Source organism: Hippichthys cyanospilos, chromosome 10 (genome assembly GCF_059441005.1).
Source record: "Hippichthys cyanospilos isolate Australia breed blue-spotted pipefish chromosome 10, RoL_Hcya_1.0, whole genome shotgun sequence".
NCBI lineage: Eukaryota > Metazoa > Chordata > Actinopteri > Syngnathiformes > Syngnathidae > Hippichthys > Hippichthys cyanospilos.
The window spans coordinates 13,140,236-13,160,967 of record NC_142378.1 but is presented as its reverse complement, the minus strand read 5'-3'; the positions used below and the strand labels follow the sequence as shown (position 1 = coordinate 13,160,967).

Sequence of the window (20,732 nt, the reverse complement as noted above, 5' to 3'; positions counted from 1 at the left end):
GTTAGCCTTGTGATTTGTCCTCAAGGTGTGTGTGGCCCAGCCCCCTCCCCCATCCTTTTGTCCCGCCCCTGTAGTCATCGCGGGGTCGCTCTCCATACCCAGCCAAGCATCCTGTTCCACAATCCTGCACCATCACGGACAACCTTCACGTCACTTTCACTCTCTTTGAACCCCGAAACTCCACCGCCGCGCCGTTCCCATGCTCTGCCCTCACCCTGAGATGCGACAGCCCTGCTCGAGCGCCAAGAGAATCCCCTCAGCACGCATCGCTCCTCGCGGGTAGAGAGCATGCCCGACGCGGGGACGCAAGGCGCCGCAGCCTCGGTGGCGGCCGCGGCTACTGGCGGCGGCGGTGCGACAGCGGCCGGCGAAGTAGCCGAGGGCGGTCGCCACCGAACCCGAACGCAGCAGGCGGATGCGGAGAGGCCGGAGGCGACCGCTAACCCGCCGCTAAGCTCCGGCTCCGGCTCCGGCTCGGGCGTACTGGGTGAGTGCGGATGGCCGGGACGATGGGGGGTGCGGGCAGGTGCATTGTGGGGAGGGATGGAAAACGAGACGAGCGACAGACACCTCGAGGCACCCTTCTTTTGTCTGCCGCGTGCTGCCTAAAATTAGCACCAGGTTACACGAGACGTTAGTGAAATAATAAATAAATAAAAATGACTTTCACCTGTACTCCTCGCAGCTGCCTACAAACGCCCCCCTTACTCGTATGGAAAATGGCCATGTGTGAAGCAAGGCTGCTTTTGACCTTCTGGTGTGTTATTTATTGTGGTGGATCACACAAGACTTACTATACTTCCTCTGCAAATATGGGCTTAGAAACAGGGCATGGGACCAGTTTGGTTTTATTCAAGAAGGAATTTGGTTCTATGTGGTAAATTGGGCTATTCTTTCCCTTCTGCTAACCAAACATTTAGCAAACTCATGCCATCCAGGGATTTCTCGAACATGCCACTGACTGTGGCTTTACGTCTACTTCATTGTTATTACCTCATTTCAAACTGTTATGCTGTTATGTCTACTTCATTTTATTGCCTCATTTCAAATTGTTATGCTGCTGGTCAGCAGCACAAGTATACTGTTTCAGAAGTAAAACATACATTTACTGTGTGTTATACAGTATAAACCTTATTACATTATATTTGTTTTGATCGGAGTTGCCTTTGTTAGGTCTCCTCAATGAAGTTTAAATATACGAAAGCATCCCATCCCAACACGTAACAATAGCACGTTATTTTCCGAACAGACCAACACTAGCCAGGGTCACGTTTCAGCTCCGAAGTCAGGTTTGTTTTCCTGTGTGCTGCTAGCAGCCTGCAAGTGCTGCTGCAGAGTGATGCAGTGGGCTGTCAGGCACTGCGAGTGCCTGCTGGAGGTAACCTGAGAAGACTGCTGCTGCCTGGAAGAGCAGACTGATGTCATCAGGCCGAGGTGGCGGCACCCTGTAGTTTCCAGTGTGTAGTCGAGTCAAGCTGAGCTAACTTTGTTTGGAGTGTCAGTATGCAGCCTGGAACCAAAGAACCCCAGGCTTGAATCCCACATACGGGTGCCGTTTAACATGCAGAAGTCATACGTCAAAAGGCATGCCCATATACAAAACAATATAAAAGGTGTAAGGGTATTTAAGTGGTACATATTTCAGGACGTTTGACAGCTAGTTGAAGTGCGCTATATTTTCCTTTTTTCCGAGTTACGCTAAATTACTTCTTGATTTGCCCTCAAAGTCCCTCCCTTAAGATCTGTCTCTTAAATACTTGGTTTGACAAAGACAGATACAACCATAAAATTGTGTTAATGTACTTGTATTTATAATTTAGCCATTTAGAGGCCCAATACATTACACACTTTAATACAGCCTTTGTATTGTAACTTGAGGTAGTGCAAGTATACTAAGTAAGTATCTGGTTATTGTAGCTGAAATACAGGTAATCAAATTAGTGGTTCTGGTATTTAAGAACTCCTTGTGGCAGTATTATAAATGGAATGAATGCTGAATGAATGAAGTTTCTGTACTGGATTTGTACTGGTTTTTGGGTGGGTGCTTCTATCAGAAGTTCTATGTATGTTTCAGTGTATAAAAGATCCGAAATATTTCCTGATCTGGTGATAACTGCAGCTTTGGATTTTGTACCTTGGGTATTGAGAGCGATGCATCCAGACTGGAGGGGCTTTCGTGGGAATGCGATCATGGTATCTCATCTCATCTCAGCTGTGACATGTGTCAGTGTCAGTCGTCCAGCTCTACACCAAAGCCGGGTAATTTCCATCTGAGATTTTTGGGTTCCGTATACATGGATTTTTCCTCACCAAAGGCTTGGATCATCGCTTCTTTTCCAAATCCCATCATTGCTGACTTGGATGACTCTGATCCTGGCTTCGTACTCACAATACACAATTACCATTTTTTTTTCCTTCAAAGATGAATTAAGTGTCCATCATGAGAAAAAAGCAACAAATGAATTGTAACACTTACTTGTGATTTTGTCAGGGGCCACTGTTGATAGAAAGAGTCTGTGTAGTGGAAATGAGGTCATGTCATTTGTGGATGTCCAATTAGCCAGCTGAGATACAGTGAGATTCAAACAATTAACAAAGAGGTACAATTAGGTCATGTTTCAGATAGGAATTTGGATCGCTATTCATTCTCCTAACTTAATTCCAGCGATGATGACCTTGTAGCTCATGCTGAGGATGCAGTTTAGGTTTTGAGCTTTTGTGGGGATGACAGCTCAAAAGTTGTCACCATTAGTGTTCATGATTCTTGGGCAATTATTCAATTGTCTTTTAACTCTGAAGGTAATATGTTTTTGTTTCGAAATTCCATTGCCTCAATGTACAAAAATATCCATCCATCCATCCATTTTGGATAGCCGCTTATCCTCACAAGGGTTGCAGGCTTGCCGGTGCCTATCCCAACTGACTTCGGGCAGTAGGCGGGGGGCACCCTGAACTGGTTTGCCAGCCAATCGCAGGGCAGACAGAGATGAACAACCATTCATGCACCCAATCACACCTAAGGACAATTTAGTATGTCCAATTCACCTGCTATGCATGTTTTTGGAGTGTGGGTGAAAGCTGGAGTACCCGTAGAGAACCCACGCAGGCTTGGGGAAAACATGCAAAGTCCACACAGGAAGTCCGGAGCGAGGCGAATTTGAACTCAGGTCCCTTTAACTGTGAGGCAGACGTTCTTTTCACTACCGAGCCGCCCCATGGCTGTATTTAATTGATCCTAATTAATCTTTGTTTTTGACAATAATGTCCCCAAATTTGTTAATACTATTGTATAAGACTGCTATCCTGGTTTTGTTATTATAATTTACAATCACTTGCAAGAGGGCACATTACAACTTTAAAGTTATTTGACCTGTTAAAAAACAACACAGAATACTGTACATTCCTTACTGTACATAAAACGACTAATAAAGGCATAGTCTACACGTAGTTTGGATTATGTCTAAGGGTAAATGTCTCTGTTTTGCCCTGTCTGCTTCACATGGCTGGGATTTTTTTTTTCATTAAAAATGAACGTCTCTAAAAACTCCAGCAAAGTGGAGATTTGCCAAATTCTCCAGATCTGCGTTTGCACATAAAGTCATAAATGAGAGTTTTACGTTGACACTATTCATGTCACCCATACCCTTACATCAAGGAATCCGCTCCTGCCTGCGTTTACTGTAAGTGTACTGCTCCCCAGCTCGGCGCTGACGCAAAATCAAACAACTCCACTTTGGACTACAATGTGGCCATAATGAGGATGAACATACTGCGCTTCTGCCTCCTTTGTTCTTCTTTTTGTCTTTTTCATTTTTAATGCTTTGCCTTATGTCATAGAATTTGCTTTTTTGTTTTCTTTTTGCAAAATATGATTGTATGTTGTTATTGTAAGTTGCACTTTTTTCAATAAGGTTGTGGAAAAATAATCTGCCACCTAGCAGATTGTCATGATTGTAAATGAATTAAGGGACCCACTCGTGCGTTGGTGTGTGGAGGCATAATGTTTGAAAAAAAAAGCTATATAGAGTGAGATGTTTTGCAGATGAAGAGTTAAAATCTAAACCATGAAGTGAATTCCCCCTATCCTGTGTTTTTTATTGGGTTTCTTTTTGTGAGGAAATAATAAGCAAGCTATTTCCTACTTGCATTGTTGCTGATGAGCTTCAAGCTCATTCTATTGCACCTTAAACCTTTTATGAAAATGTAGCAGTGTGCAGGTTTAGCTATTGTAAAGCTGCTCCAAACATAAACCTACCCCCTTCTCTCTTTCCTTTTCCACCTGAATTTGGAAAGTCCATTCTAGCGAAGAGGGGTGATTCACAAAGAGGATATACTGTATTTATGACCTCAAGTCCTGGTGTTGTTAATTGCACTTCATCGTCAGCAAAATGCTTTGGAAAATTATGTCAAGTAGATATTTGTTCTCTTGATTTAGTCTCCTACCTTTGCATTGTTTCTGACAGTCAGAGTCAGCTTTCTTGTCATATGTATCGCTTAGTAGTGCAGACTACAGGGAAGGCAAGGCTGAGAGGGAAAGCAGCACTTTGATTTTTTTTTTTTTTTTGCCCAGCAGCAGTCAATTCTGAGCCAATGGTTTTGCATCCTCCCACAGCTCTCAAACGAAGGGGCTGATATTATGTGAACCCTAATGTTAATGCCGGTGGTGTTACGCCCTAATGACTCCCAAAACTGTCTCTGTGTTTCTCTCTCTCTCTGGATTTCTTTATTGTCTCTGTAATATCTATTGCATGTTCCACAGAGAAAATGTTGCCTCCTCTTTCCTTTGAACTAAGGGAATATTTGAGGAAGGTCATTAAACTCATTTGGAAACTATCGTCCTAGAGAGATAACGCTTATGTTTTTTTACACACCCATTAACGCTATAAAAGTATACAGTTAGTGTGTAGTAAACATCGTTAGTGCTGCCATCAATTGAATACATTGCCTCTCAATGTATTTTGCTAGGTATAGTGTGAAGGGCAGGTAATAAAATTGCCAGGAACACGCTATTTGACAACTGTTTGTTCCCCCTGTTACAAAGCTTGTGTTTTTGTAGAAACCTGTGGTAACATAGTGTGAAGGGCAGGTAATAAAATTGCCAGGAAGACGCTATTTGAAAACTGTTTGTTCCTCCTGTTACAAATCTTGTGCTTTTGTAGAAACCAGTGGTAACATACTGCTGTTTCATTATAAATTATGAATGATGGTGGTTGTCAAAGTTGGACATCCAGGAAATTAACCCTTCCATTTATCTGGTAGTGGGATTTTGAAGCTCCGGTGCCGGGATGTTTGAGCATGAAGGGCAACATGGTGTGTTTCCATGGGATGGAGAACATGAATTGAGGATTACATCTACATGGTTCAGGACTGGCATTTTAAAAACATATATGACATACATGATTGTCATTAGGCTATAAGGATGCACAACTATAAACATTTATGAATTATGTGTTTGAATGGATACAGCTACAGCAACTAATGTCCACATAATGTAAGTAGAGGCCAATACTGTGTATCCAAAAATGACTTTGGATAAGTATGAGCACAAATATTGCTGTCTCTGTAATTACAATTACAGCCAAAATACATACAATACATCCATGTTAAGTTTAAATAAATAAATGCAAACATACTTTTTAGTTTTGTTTAAATTCTTCATTATTCTAGGAAGTCCCATCATTGGTGAGCTATTTTGAGAATAGACCTGCGGGCTACTCATGTTGTCCTTAGGGTTAGCAAGTTCCCACTGGAACATAAGGACAATGCACATTAACAAACCGAGCAAAAAAGCATCACACATTTTGTCACTTTCGTCATTCCCCTCTGTACATAATTGCTCATGCCTTCCCTCTCTGCTCACTGAGAAGGAGGGAAAAAAAGACTTCAAAGAGGCAGCTTGATTAGTCAACTCAGCAAACAGCCAATCACATTGGGTCCTCCTTAAAAATGCCCTCAAAAAAGGAATTAAGCTCAATAGTGGTGACAGCCAGTTTTAGTGGTAATTGAAACCTGTTCGTTCCAACTCATTGCAGTCCTGCAGCGGGTCAGCCATTGCACAAAAGGCAGGGACCCATCTGTTAAATCCTTCTGATATAAACAAATGCATACTTTGTACATATCTGAGCCTAGATGTGTATTCACGGCCAACACACTTAACTAGCATCATTCGATTTGAACGAAAAACGGCGTGTGCCCATTTTAAGATGTCCTTCCTCACTTGCTCCATTCACTGAAGCGCTGCACCCAACCTGCTGGTGCATTTTGGCAATGGAGACTGCATAGTTTCCACTGTATTTAATTCTTTTAGCATTTTATTTCATAAGACAACTTATAAATCCAAATGTATCAGTGCAGACACTTTTCTTAGTTTTTGGATGACGCTTGTCTGCATAGTGCTAATGTTGGACGATGTATGTTTTGATAAAGCTTACTCTTAGCAAGTGTTTGTAAATACCACCCAGCTGTATGCATTGTTTGTGGTCGTAAACCCGAGAAAGGAGGTGATAATCCAGTGTGTCTATGTGGTAGCGCAGGAGGACAAATTGATAAACTTTTAAGCGCGGTGCGGAAAATTTTACAACAAACTGAGAGTGCAGGCACACTCAGACACACACAGAGCGTGACTAATGAGTGACGCTGCTGCCAACAGCAGCACTGTTTTTTTCAGCTTTTACTGGCTTAGTTTCCAAAAACTTCACACAGCGATGGTGGCAAACATGCACCGCAAACTACAAACACAAAGCACTATTCAGGAAGTTACAAACTCCACTTTTAGATAAGGCATATGTTATGTCAGTGGAGATTTATCTTGGCCTAGTTTCTCAATTTTTAATGGTTTAATCAGAACTGATAATGGATCTTTGCTTTTAGCCATCCAACTTTTAAATTACCCCTAATGGCCCGATGTGGTTTCTTTCCTGTTTTCTTCCTTTTAAGTTTATCAAACTGAATCAGAGAATGCTGTAGCACAGCCTGTGGCTTAATATGCTTGAAGCACAGATGGCACGTTGCTTTATGTAGAATATCTACCATGTCGCATTGATTTCATCTGTGATTTTCGATTTCATTCATTGTCATTTGCAGTGTCACAAACTACCCTCCTCCTTTTATGTGTCATTAATATTGTGGAGAAACAAGCATTTAGTCAGCCTGTGGAGTGTTTATCCGCTGACGTTTTTTTTTTTTTTTTTTTGTAGTTGCTAAGCAAAGCTTGCAGAAATCCAAAGAGTAGGGTGAGGAATGTTGTGTGGCGTTTCACATTAGTCACTTGACAGCCCCCAGAGGAGACCAAGAGAATGAAAATGAGATGTATAGTCCATAATAGGAGAGGAGATGCTAAACAATGATGAACAAGGGACCTATAACCATGATGCACTGAGATCTGTGAAACAATACTGTAAATCCATACATTTTCCTGATCCTATATTATCCTCACTAAGGTTGTGGGTGGGCCGGAGCCAGCTGACTTCTCGCAAGAGGTGGGATAGACCCTGGACTGGTCGCCAACTAGGGCAGCTTTACAAGATGTTTGTCACAATTTGTCTTGATTATTATAATGCTTGAAAAGATATTACTGGAAACATATTTTGTAAATCGTTATGATTGTTTTAATGATTGAATAGAATTTTAGTATTAATTTCTGTGTGAAGGATTCATTTGTCCTACTTGTTGCATTTGATGACAGTTTTATGGATGCATGGTCACTGTAAGATCAAAAATCAGTACTGTACTTGTCTGCCTCTGGGCTTTATTGCTGACTGAAGTGTGTCGAGCGACTGATTTTTATGCAGCTCTCCAATGGGGTAAACAACACATTAACAATAGAGCCCGCAGCTGGAGATGACAGATACTGTACAAGCTTTGCCCTGGTTTTTCCTCTGAGACGTCTTCCAAATGATTTTTTTGAAAAGTAATTTTCTTTTTCTCATTGGTTTTTCTTGTTTGTTACAAGCTTAAAGGTTGGAAGCATTTGTCACTGCGTGCCATAATTCATTATTCCCCGGTTCCTAAAAAATAATGGGCTGTGACCTCAAGTACTATCAAATCAATGTCACGCAAAAACTTTGCAACATAGGCTATAATCAAATCTCAGTACATATATCTGGTATGCAGTAACATTAAATCATTTGTGATGGGGTTTTATATGCATGAAAATACATTTGAGTTGTTTCTCAACTAACAAGTGAACCCAACCATTAATTGAACAGATGTACAGTTTATGGCGTGTGTGATTTTTAACCATGTGTTTTAGGAATAATATAGATACAATTTTATCATCGCTTTTGATTAGGGATCATTCGAAAGGGTTTTTCAGGACTGATACTGATTATTAGTATTAGAGGAGGCCGATAACCTATATTTGTAGCCAATATTCATTTGTAGTAAAAGTGTAAAAATCGGTGTGAAACTTATGGCAGTCCTGCCTTATAATTGACTGAGGATGGCGTCAGATAGCATGCTGTTAGATGAGCGCGGCCGTCTGCAAACCGAGAATCGGATGTGCGTCATCGGCAAAACCGAAAGTACTTCCATCAGCAAAACCTTTCCTTCACACAAACAAAACAATAATCATCCATCAAAACACAAAAAATCATTCAACAATATAAAAAAGTTTTTTTTTGAATGATGACTTAAGCACATCAAACAAACTGTCACACAGACTGATTTGTAGATACAACATCGTTACAAGTTAGTTCACAGCTAACTTTGCCACTAGTGTTCTTCTAAATGTGCTTAAGTTCTCCGTCCACTTTTGATTTGAATTTTTTTTTATCTTTTCTTGGGGGGCACTGAGCTAAACGGTTCAGGAGGAAAAACTGCATTGATCGGCTTTAAGCTGCTTTTCTGAAGGCATGAGGAATCAAAGCCGCTGTCTTCCTCTGCCTGCTTTTCAGGATAGATGAAAATGAGTGGAAAGATGTACTAATGCACAATAATTATTGGCTCCTCTGATTATTGAGCTGAGTCTTTTCCCGTCTACAGAGGATCACATAATCATACAGACTGGTTAGGTCGCAGCTGTCAGATTGTGCTGAAGTCACTGAATTGATTTGATTTTGTTCTTACTATGCCCAGCATTATTTCTGATGGCCTCACTTTAGAAGAGGCTTTGATTATGTAAGAGTAATAATTATAATTTAACCCTCCAAAATGCTGGCACAACACATAGCTAATCCCGCTCCGAAATTCAACTCACACATCTCAGTCCTAAATAGGTGTGACTCAGAAAAAAAACACCATTATTTCTTAGATTCAATTCAATTAAAGCTGATGCAGTAATGTCTGCACCCTTGAAATGAAAAATGACTATCATAATGCTGGCAAGAGATTAAAATTACAATCTGTAATTGATCTAATTAATCTAACTTTAATTCTCACTTAAACATATCTGGGAAACTCCCACCCGAGGTTTTTTTTTGTTTGTTTTAAATTTAAATAAATTGTGTTATTCTGGCAGATCAAAAGATTTATATACTGCAAAAAGACAAAAAATATCTTGAGTAATATATTTATTTTAGGAGAGCAGTCATACCAATTTAATTTGGACCATATTTGAAATGAGTCCCAAGTGTGCAACCGTAAGTGTCAACCATCAGGAGGAATGCTGGCGTTTTCTTGTGTCAATTTTCAAATAATTTGAAAATGACATTAAAATGGAACATTGGTCATCATGTCCTCTGCAGACTTGCCGAAAAGCGTAGTCTTCTGGAATTTAGTGTGGCAAAGTGGCATAGCGTGGCTTTGCCATAATACATTCGCGTCTTTGTTGCTATCGTGATCTGTGTGCTTTGCGTTCATGTGGAAGGCTCAGCTTGAACTGCTTCTCTGGTAAGCAAACTCTTCTTCCCCCCAATATTTGCTATTCGCAGGCAGGCCCAGCGCCGATGCCCCACGAACAGCACGGATCATCTGTATTCCATCCATAACCCATTTCCACAGTGGGCAACGAATAGAAACAGTCCAGCCTAAAGAGAGTAATCGTCTTAAAACATAGTATCATGAGTTTAATTGTGAAGCCTTAATTTATCTGTTTTCGTCTTATGTAGGCAACGCTATTGGGACAAAACAGCTACAGGAACGTAAAATGGAATTGACCTTGAAAGACCGAAGTGGCAACTCATTGTGAGGGCTCACATTGATTCCGAAACGGAATCTACATTCTTTGTTCTCGTCAGTTCATTAGAAATCCCTTCCTCCGCAAGTCTGGCGGTTGTCCACTATGCAAGTACGAGCCGTGTTTGCTTCACAAAGGCGACTATTCATTCTACTGTCTTCATCATCACCACTTGCTTTTTTCATAATGTGTAATCCCCTCATGAGAATATTTCTTTCAGCCTGAAGGAGTAGTGTTCATGTGTCAGCTGAGTATGAAATAGATTTTCCACAGTTCTGTTTTTTTCTCACCTGAATAAATACAAACAGCTCCTATTCCATTTTCACCTCATCTTAATAATACGGTGTATAGGACACATACATCGGTGTGGGATTTGAAATGCCCCCTTTTAAATCAGGTGAGTGAAACAAATTCATATCTTTATTGATATGTCACCTTACCTATACAGTTGTTTGAGCACTGTGACTGTGCTGCGACTGTCCTATGGTGGTCCTTTTGGTTTGGATCCATCCATTTTTTTCATATTGCCTTTATGCACTGAAGTTAAGTACCCCAGTTCACTTTTTCCATCCATCCATCCATCCATCCATCCATCCATCCATCCATCCATCCATCCATCCATCCATCCATTTTCTATTAAACACAACTATCAAATCTGACTCAGATAACATATACTGTACTAAACTCTCACATTTACACAATTTTATCTGCAAATTTACAGATATAATAGTACTTGCAGTGTCTGTCTAAACATGACCTTTCTTTTTAGTATTTAAACCGTATAGTATTGCACTCCTGTAAAAAAAAAAAAAATCGAACAAAGAAAACACTGTGAGTCTGGAGCATTGCAATAAAGTACAAGTACTTTTTATTTACGATATAACATAAACAGACAATCTGTTTCTAGTTAATAGCAACCAAACTGAGCTCTAACATGTTTACAGGTATTGCTATAATGCACGTTGGCTTGATTCTGAAGTTTTAACAGTAGTGACACTGGTCAACACAGCATCACAGTTTTTTTCCCTTTCTAAGTGGAGTTTATTGTTTTTCCCTGTCTTTGTAGGTTTTCTTTAGATTTATTCCCGCATTCCAAAAAAAAACATGCATTGTAGATGCATTGAGGGCTCTGAATTTTTCTGGAAGTGTGAATGGTTGCTCATGTGTGTGCTCTATAATTGGCTGGCGACCCGTTTGTGATATACCCCACCTCTTGTCTAATGTCAGCACAGCTGTGAACCCAGTAAGGATAAGCAGAACAGAGAAAGGATGGATGTGGCGCACAAATGCAAGTTAAGGCTTTTACTGTTGCCGTTTCTGTATTCTCTTGGGCTAAATGTGACTCTAAGTCAAAGAAGCAAAGGAGCCACCGTGAAATGAAAAAGTACGGTCGTTCACCCCAGTCCAAGCTAGTTCTAAAATAGTGATTGCATCATTACATTTACTGTACATTCAGATCTCCAAAGGTCACATATGATGTTTCCTTTGAGCAAAAAATATACAAAACAATGCAAGTAGATAAGCAAGCAAAGGGGGCCGTGGTGACAAAGGCAAAACCACAACATGGAGAAAAGGAGTTTTTTTCACTATGGGGGTGGGGTTAGGTTTTTTAATCTTAATGTGGAAAAAAAAAAGAATAGATGGTGACTGTTCCGTAATTGCATTGATAAATAAGATCCCTTACTTTGAGAAAGAATCTAAGCAAGCTTGTGTAATGTGTTTGTTGGAATCATGTCCATTCATCCAGCAAAGCATTTGTGAGATCAGAGGTTGGACCTGGGAAAAGGGACTGGCTCACAATCCCAACCTGTATGTAATCCCAATTACAATCCCAGTTCTCATTAATTCCACGAGTATTTCATGAGATTAAGATCGAGGTTGTCGCTAGAGATGTCAAAATTAATAGATTAATTCACAACTAATCAACTTTTTAATTCATCAGCCAATTCTTTTAAGGGTCAAGTGATCATCTGGGACCATTTTTAATATTTAAATTCGCCAAACACGTTGCCAGTTTCTCAACAGCAATTATTCCTTAATATTTGTAGTCATCCATGAAAACAGACTGATAATCTTTTGTGTTTGATAGGGATGGGATGAGATCCCGTGGGAAGAGATCTTGTGAGATTAGGATGCTACAAAATTTCTCGTCCCTGCACAGCATGAAATTCTTTTTCCTTTGACTGTTTTTTTTTTTTGAATGGTGTGAATACGCAGTTAAATGCCCTGCTTGTTACTCTTCTGACAAGACAGCGCTGGCAATGTCGGTGGGACTTAAAAATAAACATGTCCATACTGAATAATAGATGGATACCATTGTTTGTATTATGCTCAAAGTCAGCTGGAATAGGTACCAGCAAACCGGCGACCCTTGTGAGAATAAGCGGCTATGGAAAAAGGATGGATGGATGATACAAAGGCTTTCATTTTGAAGTTGTTTTCAGAAAGTTTATTGCGACGTCTGATTTTATACGGCACAACCTGTTGCTATGTGGACGTCACAATTCACGATTCGATACACAACACAACTCTGTCTTGAAATCACATTGAATCCAAGACGCTAAAAAATTGACTTAATTATACCTGTATTTTATTGTACGCTGCATGTTTCCAGCGTTCAACGCAGCCTATAGCATGAATTAGCCACTAGCTAGTGTTGGAATTTATTTCTAAATCAACATAAACTCAAGTTAGTAATCTGACTCCAATTTGTGACCTTACCCAACTGCCACTCATCCAACAATTTGCGTCCTCGTTCTGCAATAGAAAGGTATCAGGAAGCCGGCATTTTCACACACGAGTGGATTTATTCCTAACACGCAGATCTAATACAAGGACCTGGGTCTCGGGTCCCTCTCAATACAGCCCTGTACGCCTCTGTTGCCACCAGCAGACGTACTCCACATCCGAGTTGCCCAGCAATGAGTTATACTACACAATATGCAAATGGAACACCAACAATCCTGGCATTATTCTATTGGCTATGTGTATACTGCAGTTAACTTTAACTTGCTCTCATTGGTCTTTCTTCCCCTGCAGAATCGCTTGCTTACTCCTCCTGGTTGTAGTTTTCCTCACAGTTGTTTCCCACCAGGTGCCTCTGGGTCATCTCGTCCCCGCGACTAGCACCGTTTGCTCTGAAACATTCCATTCTTACACTCCCTTGCACCCCATATTCTGTTTTGTTCACTTTACAGTCTCACACTCTCATACACAGAATGTAGCAACATCTAATGAACTACTTTAAGCTCAAACTCTTATATTCCTTTACTAGCAACATTAAGTGCTCTACCTCGGCAGCTGTCAAGAGTACTCGGATGGCTTTACACGCTTTGATGCTGACAGTTCGACAGTTGTCGTTCATATGTTTACTTTTAACCAAGTTTTTGAACAAACCAAAAAAAAAAAAACCACACACCAGAATATCAGCTTAAATTTGGATTGACTGCTTTCATTTCTTTTCCCGAAACATCAAAGTTGTAGTTTTGCCTGGGTCATTTTTGATGGTGGAATATTTATGTTTTCGATTTGATGACTCACTGCTTTTTTACCTGCAGTGTGTTCATATTCTGTCAGTGTTGATGCTTGCGTCTGTGCCTTTTTCTCCAAGTATGCGTGCATGCGCGCGTGCAGGCAAATGTGAATGTAGTCGTATAGGCAGTTGGTAGAAGGTTCGAAAGGAGATCTATCAGGCTGTCTGGCTTCAGTGTTTTGTGTCAAAATGACTATTATAATGCAGTTACAAAGTTGTATTTACTGTACCATTCTGTTGTGCAAAGTTGTTTTCTGCTTTGTTTTAAATTCCAGCAAACAAAAATATTGTATATATTTGATTTGTTCACACCATCTGTGTTTATTAGTGCTATCAAGAAAAAAATAATTAAGCTCTGTAATTAATTGATCATATTAATCTAATTTTATCCTCACCTAAAATAGAGAAAAAGCCCTCAACCAGACGTTTTTTTTTTTTTTTTTTTCCAAATTAAGATACATTGTGTTAATGTGTTATTGTGGCAGGTCAAAAGACCAATTCTACAACAGCAGATGTAGTTGCAACTACGAGTCACAGCAAAGCTCGTCGCCAAACTAAACTGAAGAACACCCCATCTTTGAACAACTCTGCAATGGACATGGTGGACAATTAGGGGTGGGAATCTTTTAACTCACACGATTTTTTCAGATTTTTGCATCTCGGATTCTATTCAGAATAAATTTTTGATTCAAAGCGATTTATGATTTGATTTGATTCAATTAAAATGATTTCTGGGTTAATCTATAAATGTGCAAAGAGTCATCATACTATTTCAGTCTGCTTTGATGCTTTGTCAAAATGCCTTTCGCATGTTATGTGTATCTGCTAGGGTGAGGTGGTCCTTCGAGTGCAGAATAGGCAAGGAATTTTTCTAAATGTGTTAATGAAAGATAAGAAGACTTCGGGAGTGTTGAGGGTAAGAAATGAACATTGTAGCATTAAAAACTTCAAAAAGTTGAATTCCCATGTTATGGGCTCTTAAAGTGTTCTAATTGCTGCAACTGGTCTGAGTGTTGCTCACAGCAATGAATGCAGGACTCATTAGAATGACTGTCATGCCACCATGCTGTCTGCAGCATGAGTCAAGGCTTAGTGTGGCCAGTCCCATTTCGAGATATGTGGCTACTTGTTAGCATTACAAAGTTAAAACCACCAAGCCTCTCCTTCTGAACACAGCGTTTCAAAGAAAAATGACCTTCCCAGGGTAAGAGCAGCGATAAAGCGGATACGGTTGTCAAAGTCTTTTGTAAGTACAGAAGCAATTATTTTAATAGCGGTGCTCTTTTGCTTTTATGTCCAATTTAAACTCAGATATTATTTTTATAATTCTAATGGCACTTATTTGCGGCACCCTTTTCATGTACAATTGTGAATTGTCTCAAAAATGAATGCAAATAGTAAATAGCAAATAGTAGCTGTTTTTATTTTTGTCTTTTAATCCTTATAGAGAGCATACACTGCCCACCTATTTTTTTGCATTGTATTCATCTATATACTACATATATATTACATACATCTGAAGATACCCCACTTGGATTAAAAAAATAATAATAAAAACTGATTGAGAACTACCAGTACATGCTGAGAATGCCTAATTGTTAATACAATCATAGTATGTCATATCTTTTATTATTGTCATATACAATAATTTAGTAAGTACTCCCCTGCAAACAAGTGCATTATGTTTTAGCCAGTTTATTTTTCAATAAAGCAGATGTACAGTCATCTAAATATTGTTAAAGCTTTGTTTTTCACAGATATTTGGATGTGCTATTTTCACTGGTCAACAGCAAAATTTAAAGCTGAAAAGCTAAAGCTGATTCAAAAACAGTATACATTAGTGTTGTCTGAAACATGACTTGTTGTTTTTTTAATAAATCAAACCTTTGACTCTTTGAATAAATGTTTGCTTAGTTTATCCCATTGCTTAAACTCAATTAAACCATAATTAGTCAGAATGTGGGGGGTGGGGGTGGTTTAATTTTGTGGCCATATCATCCAGCTCAAGCTTTAAGTTGCTTAAAAAATATAAGTTATGTCGGAGTTTAATTATTTTAATCCTGATACAAATATTTTACCTTTTACTGATAATGCATATCAACTCCAAATAACATTTTTTGTCCAATTGGTATCAACCCTGAAAACCATATCAGTCTACAGTATATCTAAACCTAAACCATACTGCTAAATTGTTGTTACTATATTAAGGTATTATTATGAAAACCTGGTATGCTAAAGAATTCAGAATGAGAGCACCCTTGATTGAAAAATAAATGTAAAACTGTATTGACCAGTGTTTTTTTTTTCCTTGTGTCACTATTGAGAGGCAGCTGTGGCATTTCATCTTAATTCCTCTGGCAAAAAAAAAAAAAAAAATGTAATGCAGTTGTTTTGCCATATTTGGCAGAGGTAAATGTGATTGCTGTAGATAATCACTATTGCCGAGGAGCTACTGTAGGGTGTTGAGAACGGCAGCAGGAAAGCAACGATGTCAGAGCAGCATTGCATCCACTCATTAGAGGACTTAGTTTCCAAAACAATACGCCTGACCTTGTTGAAAGCAGCAAAGTCACATACAGTAGGTAACAGCTTTTCCCGGCCTGCTAGAGCTCTTCTCACTACTACAAGTGGCACTGCTGTGATTCACAGAGTAACAGTGCATTGATTCTTCTGTGCTTTATTGCATTACTTGCTTGTGTGTTGTCTACAGCCTTGACCTTTTTCGCTTTGTAACTTTAGTACAACTTTGTTTTGGACAGTAATTTCTTCGAGGAGTAAATGAGCACTGGTTTCTTAAGGGACTTGCTCTCCACGCTGCTTTCAGTATGATGCTGGACCAAGGATTTTATTTTTAAAGGGGGGTTAAAGATTTAAAGGCTTTTAAACAAAAAACAATTACAAAAATATAAAAACTGCCAAGATTGCACGGTGGAAGACCGGTCAGCGCGTCTGCCTCACAGTTCACAGGTCCCGAGTTCAATTCCAGCACACACCAGCCTTCCTGTGTGGAGTTTGTATGTTCTCCTCGTGAGCCCCAGTCTTCCAAAAATTGCCCTCATGTTTGTGTTTGTGAATGGTTGATTGCCTCTGTGTGCCCTGTGATTGGATGGCAACCAGTCCAAGGTGTCCCATACCTACTGTCCAGACGGCTGGGATAGGCACCAGCAAGCCAGCGACCCTAGTGAAGATAAGCAGTTACAGAAAATGGATGGATGAACTGCCTAGCAATTTATCAATGGAATGCCCCAGCCAAAATAATGCAAAAATTTTAGAATGAGTCAGACAGTATCATACAATACATCATATGAACAAAAACGTCTGTTTAGCTGGACATAAGATAACCCAGTTTTAACATGATAGGAATGTGGGTTATGTAGACCCAGATGACTTCTGTTAATCATATTGTTCTGGGCTTTAATTCTGGTCAATCGTGTTGACCTGTGACTGATATTTCCTTGTTCACTTTGTCATTGGCAAAAGATGACCCACTTTCTGTTTGTCCCCCATTTGTGCTTTTCTCACCCACACAGATAAGTTGTTTGGAAAGAGGCTGCTGCAGGCTGGCAGACACGTCATGTCTCATAAGTCTTGGATGAAGACGGTGCCCACTGAGAACTGCGATGTCCTCATGACATTTGCAGGTCCAACAATCAAACACACAAACACGATTTTCTAAAACATGCAAAATTGTACATTTTGTTTTTAAATAGGGATGGGTGTATACCAATACCAAGTGTTGGTATCGTATCAATACCTGGCCTTATTTCAAGGTATCATTACAGATGATACTAGATTTGACCATGAGGAGCTGTTTTACCATCAACAATAAGAAATTACAAGTTAAAAGAATAGAAATTTTAAGGAAAATTTATATTGGTACACATATATATATATATATATATATATATATATATATATATATATATATATATATATATATATATATATATATATATATATATATATATATATATATATATATGCACACAGTTTATACACACACACACATATATATATATGTCTTGTATTTTATTTTTTATAGAAAATGTTGATCAAAAGTACTAGAGACTTTGTTTGCTCTTGATAAACTCTCATAACAACAGTGGTCAGTAAATGACAGATAGCTGCAATGATTGGAGCGTTTAATGAAGAAAATAACAATCAGAAGATGGTGACCAAGGGATGCCTAGTAATGAAAATATACAGTTCATGAGTTAAAAAAAATATTTGTAATTTTCTTCATGGAAAAAAATAGCGTAAGACAGGAAACTGTTTCCTAGCAGCCGTACCACACTTGAGGAAGCGGAGCAGAGTGGTTTGTTTGTACATCACTTAACCCCCAGCTGCGACTTCAGCTATCATGGATGGAGACACTGACAGAGTACTGAGTAGCTCAAAGGTGTGTGTAAGGGTTTGATTGAAAATGTATTTTTATCTTTCATCTCCATCACAGATACTACAGATGACCACACGTTGCTATGGCTACTGAACCACATCCGGTTGGGAATTCCAGAGCTCATCATCCAAATACGTCATCATAAGCATACGCGCGTCTACGCATTCTTTGTCACCGCCACCTATGAAAAGTAAGAACGCAGAGACGCTTCTTTTCTTAACCCTTTACTGCGCAAGATACCATTTCGGTCTAATTAAGTGGGCAGTGGTATACATTATTCCTCAGAGTGAATCTAAATCTCCATCAATCCATCCATCCATCAATCCATCTTTCCGTTTTCTCGCGCTTATCTTGTTGGCAGTTTTTATGATGCCTCATGTTTTTGGGGGGTTTTCTTCAGCTACTCTGAATTCCTCTCACATTCCAAAACTAGACATGTTTGAGACTTTAAACTGTCCATACTTTGGGTGTGAATGAGAGTGTTGTGTGTCTATAGTTGCTCTTAGGATGAATGACGACCAAGCCAGACTGGTCATTTCAGTAGGGATAGATTCATTTATTTATTTATTTTGCCTGAAATACCTCTTTAAACAAACCGGTGATTTGTTTCAACATTAAGGTCAGAAATACTGCTTCTTTTTTTGGTCAATGTAACTTACAGCCGTAATTTATCAAGCTGTTATATTTAGCTGCAGGTCTTGTAAGCACAGCCCTTACGTAGCAAATCTTCATTGTTGCTGCTGTGATGTCTCAGCACTCCACAGCTCTCCTGATGACTTACTTGACTGCAGGTTATTTAAAGTTTCACTCCATCAGTGGAACACACACTTTTAAAAGTGGTCACCAAATGAGCACAGAAACATTTTACTCTCGTGTGGATTGAAGTGCATATTGAAAATATAACCCACAATGTCCAAGCGGGATGCGCTGTTCCACGGAGTTGTCTCTGCTGGCTAAAAATGGATTAAGAAGTGGTAAAAAGGAAAGAAAAGGGGTAGATGCATTCTAGTGGTGTGGTTGAAATAAAGATAATGGAAAAGGAAGATGACATGTGAGGTTCCATAATGCAGGAAGAGGCTAAAGGGACCACTTTCTGAAAGTGCACCAGCGAGCTTTAGATGAAATGCTCAAGGAGAACGATTTGTGTGTGACGCAAGCCGCCGTATCTCTCCCTCTCTTACTCCCTTTTTTTTCCTTCTCGCTCCCTCAAACACACACGCACGCACAGAACAAAGTGACCGCATACAATTCTGTTGCCATTGAAATTGACCTACATTTTGAGAATTTAACCCAGAAATGATATTGTCCTTTCAAATTCACCTTGAGCAGTCACCGTTTCTTGTGAAACAATTTCAATTCGATTTCCACAATACACTGTCTGTATGGGTGTCATAAAGGAATCTATTCATCCTTTTTTCTCCTCCATATTCTGTTCAGGTCAGGGTCATGGGTGAACTTTTTTCTGACTAAATGTGAGTCTGACTCTGGACTGACACAGGGCGCATATAGACATAACACTGACTATGTGGTAGATACTGTATGCTATGACAATTCTTGTCATAGAGGGACATACTTTCTTTCTATATTTGACCTTTTTTCCCTTTTCAGAAGAGATGTCTTTATAAGTTATTTTAAACTCATTCAAGCTCAAAGATGTATTTATACATCGATACATCATAGGTTTAATTCCATTTACTTATCGAGGGTATTTTGGGGGGGACGCGTCTGAAAGCAGCTGACACTGAATGAGTTAATTGAATAAAAGTGACAGGTAAAAAGAACAACAACTTGGATGGACTCAGACGAGGGTTTTGAGAAAGACGTCACATCAAAAAACGTGTTTAACTTGTTGGGCACAATGATCCTAAGTAAACTGAGAGAAGCCTGAAGGTAAATGGCATGATTGTCAACAGTCTTCATTATGCCTAATTCTGCCGAAGCCCTGCATCAACATTTCAACATATTGAAATCATCAAGTGAAAGATTTGGTCAAAGTGTCAAAGCATAAAATAACGATTGCATGAGTTAATCAAAAATTGGAGACAGATTTTGAAACGTTTTTAATCCCTGACAAGGACATGAGGTCACTGAACAAATATCATTTGCCAGATACCTAGATTGGCCAATAGAATTTTTCCAGAGCCAATTATCACTAGTCAAGGAGGCCAATAACTGACATTTTGCACAGTAACTGCAAACAGGCACGCATGCTCCGAAGTGAAGTTGTTTTTATTTGTGAAACTGTTTTTAAATCAACAAACAATCTGGTTGCTATCTTGTTTGCAATTTGTTTAAAAAATATAGTTTAGCATTTAATTGAATCATAATTATATTCTTTTAAACTCTTGATTCATCTTGGTATTGATCTAAACAGTCTTTTAATGTAATAAAGGAGTATTTCTCTCATTTTTCAAACAGAATTTTCCACTAATCATCTTTATTCTTCATTTTTGATTGAAAGGTTTGACGGACATCAGATTGTTTTGTTGACTTCCGCTTTAATGCACCTCCATTGAGTAGCTGTATAACATAACCCCAACCGCTACAATAGCTTCTATTCTATGTATGAAAACAGTTTTAGAATAGGCCATTCATTAAAGGTGTACCTTATACTGCATAAAATACGGTAGATGCTTAGATGCAAACTACCAAATATTAGTGGCGATAATCGGGCTGGCCATTACAGTTTA

General features: G+C 39.2%; 1 protein-coding gene across 2 annotated transcripts in view; it reads left to right on the top strand.

Annotated features, from left to right (window-relative positions):
• Window positions 1–139: 139 nt before the first annotated feature.
• The window catches only part of ano8b (anoctamin 8b), a 35,377-nt gene continuing 14,784 nt past the window's right edge, over window positions 140–20,732 (top strand). For both annotated transcript variants that reach the window (XM_088425343.1, XM_088425342.1), the window contains exons 1-3: window positions 140–487; window positions 17,177–17,287; window positions 18,100–18,232. In XM_088425343.1, coding sequence (XP_088281469.1) covers window positions 289–487; window positions 17,177–17,287; window positions 18,100–18,232 — 443 coding nt within the window. In that variant the 5' untranslated portion in view covers window positions 140–288. The remainder of the gene's footprint in view (window positions 488–17,176; window positions 17,288–18,099; window positions 18,233–20,732) is intronic.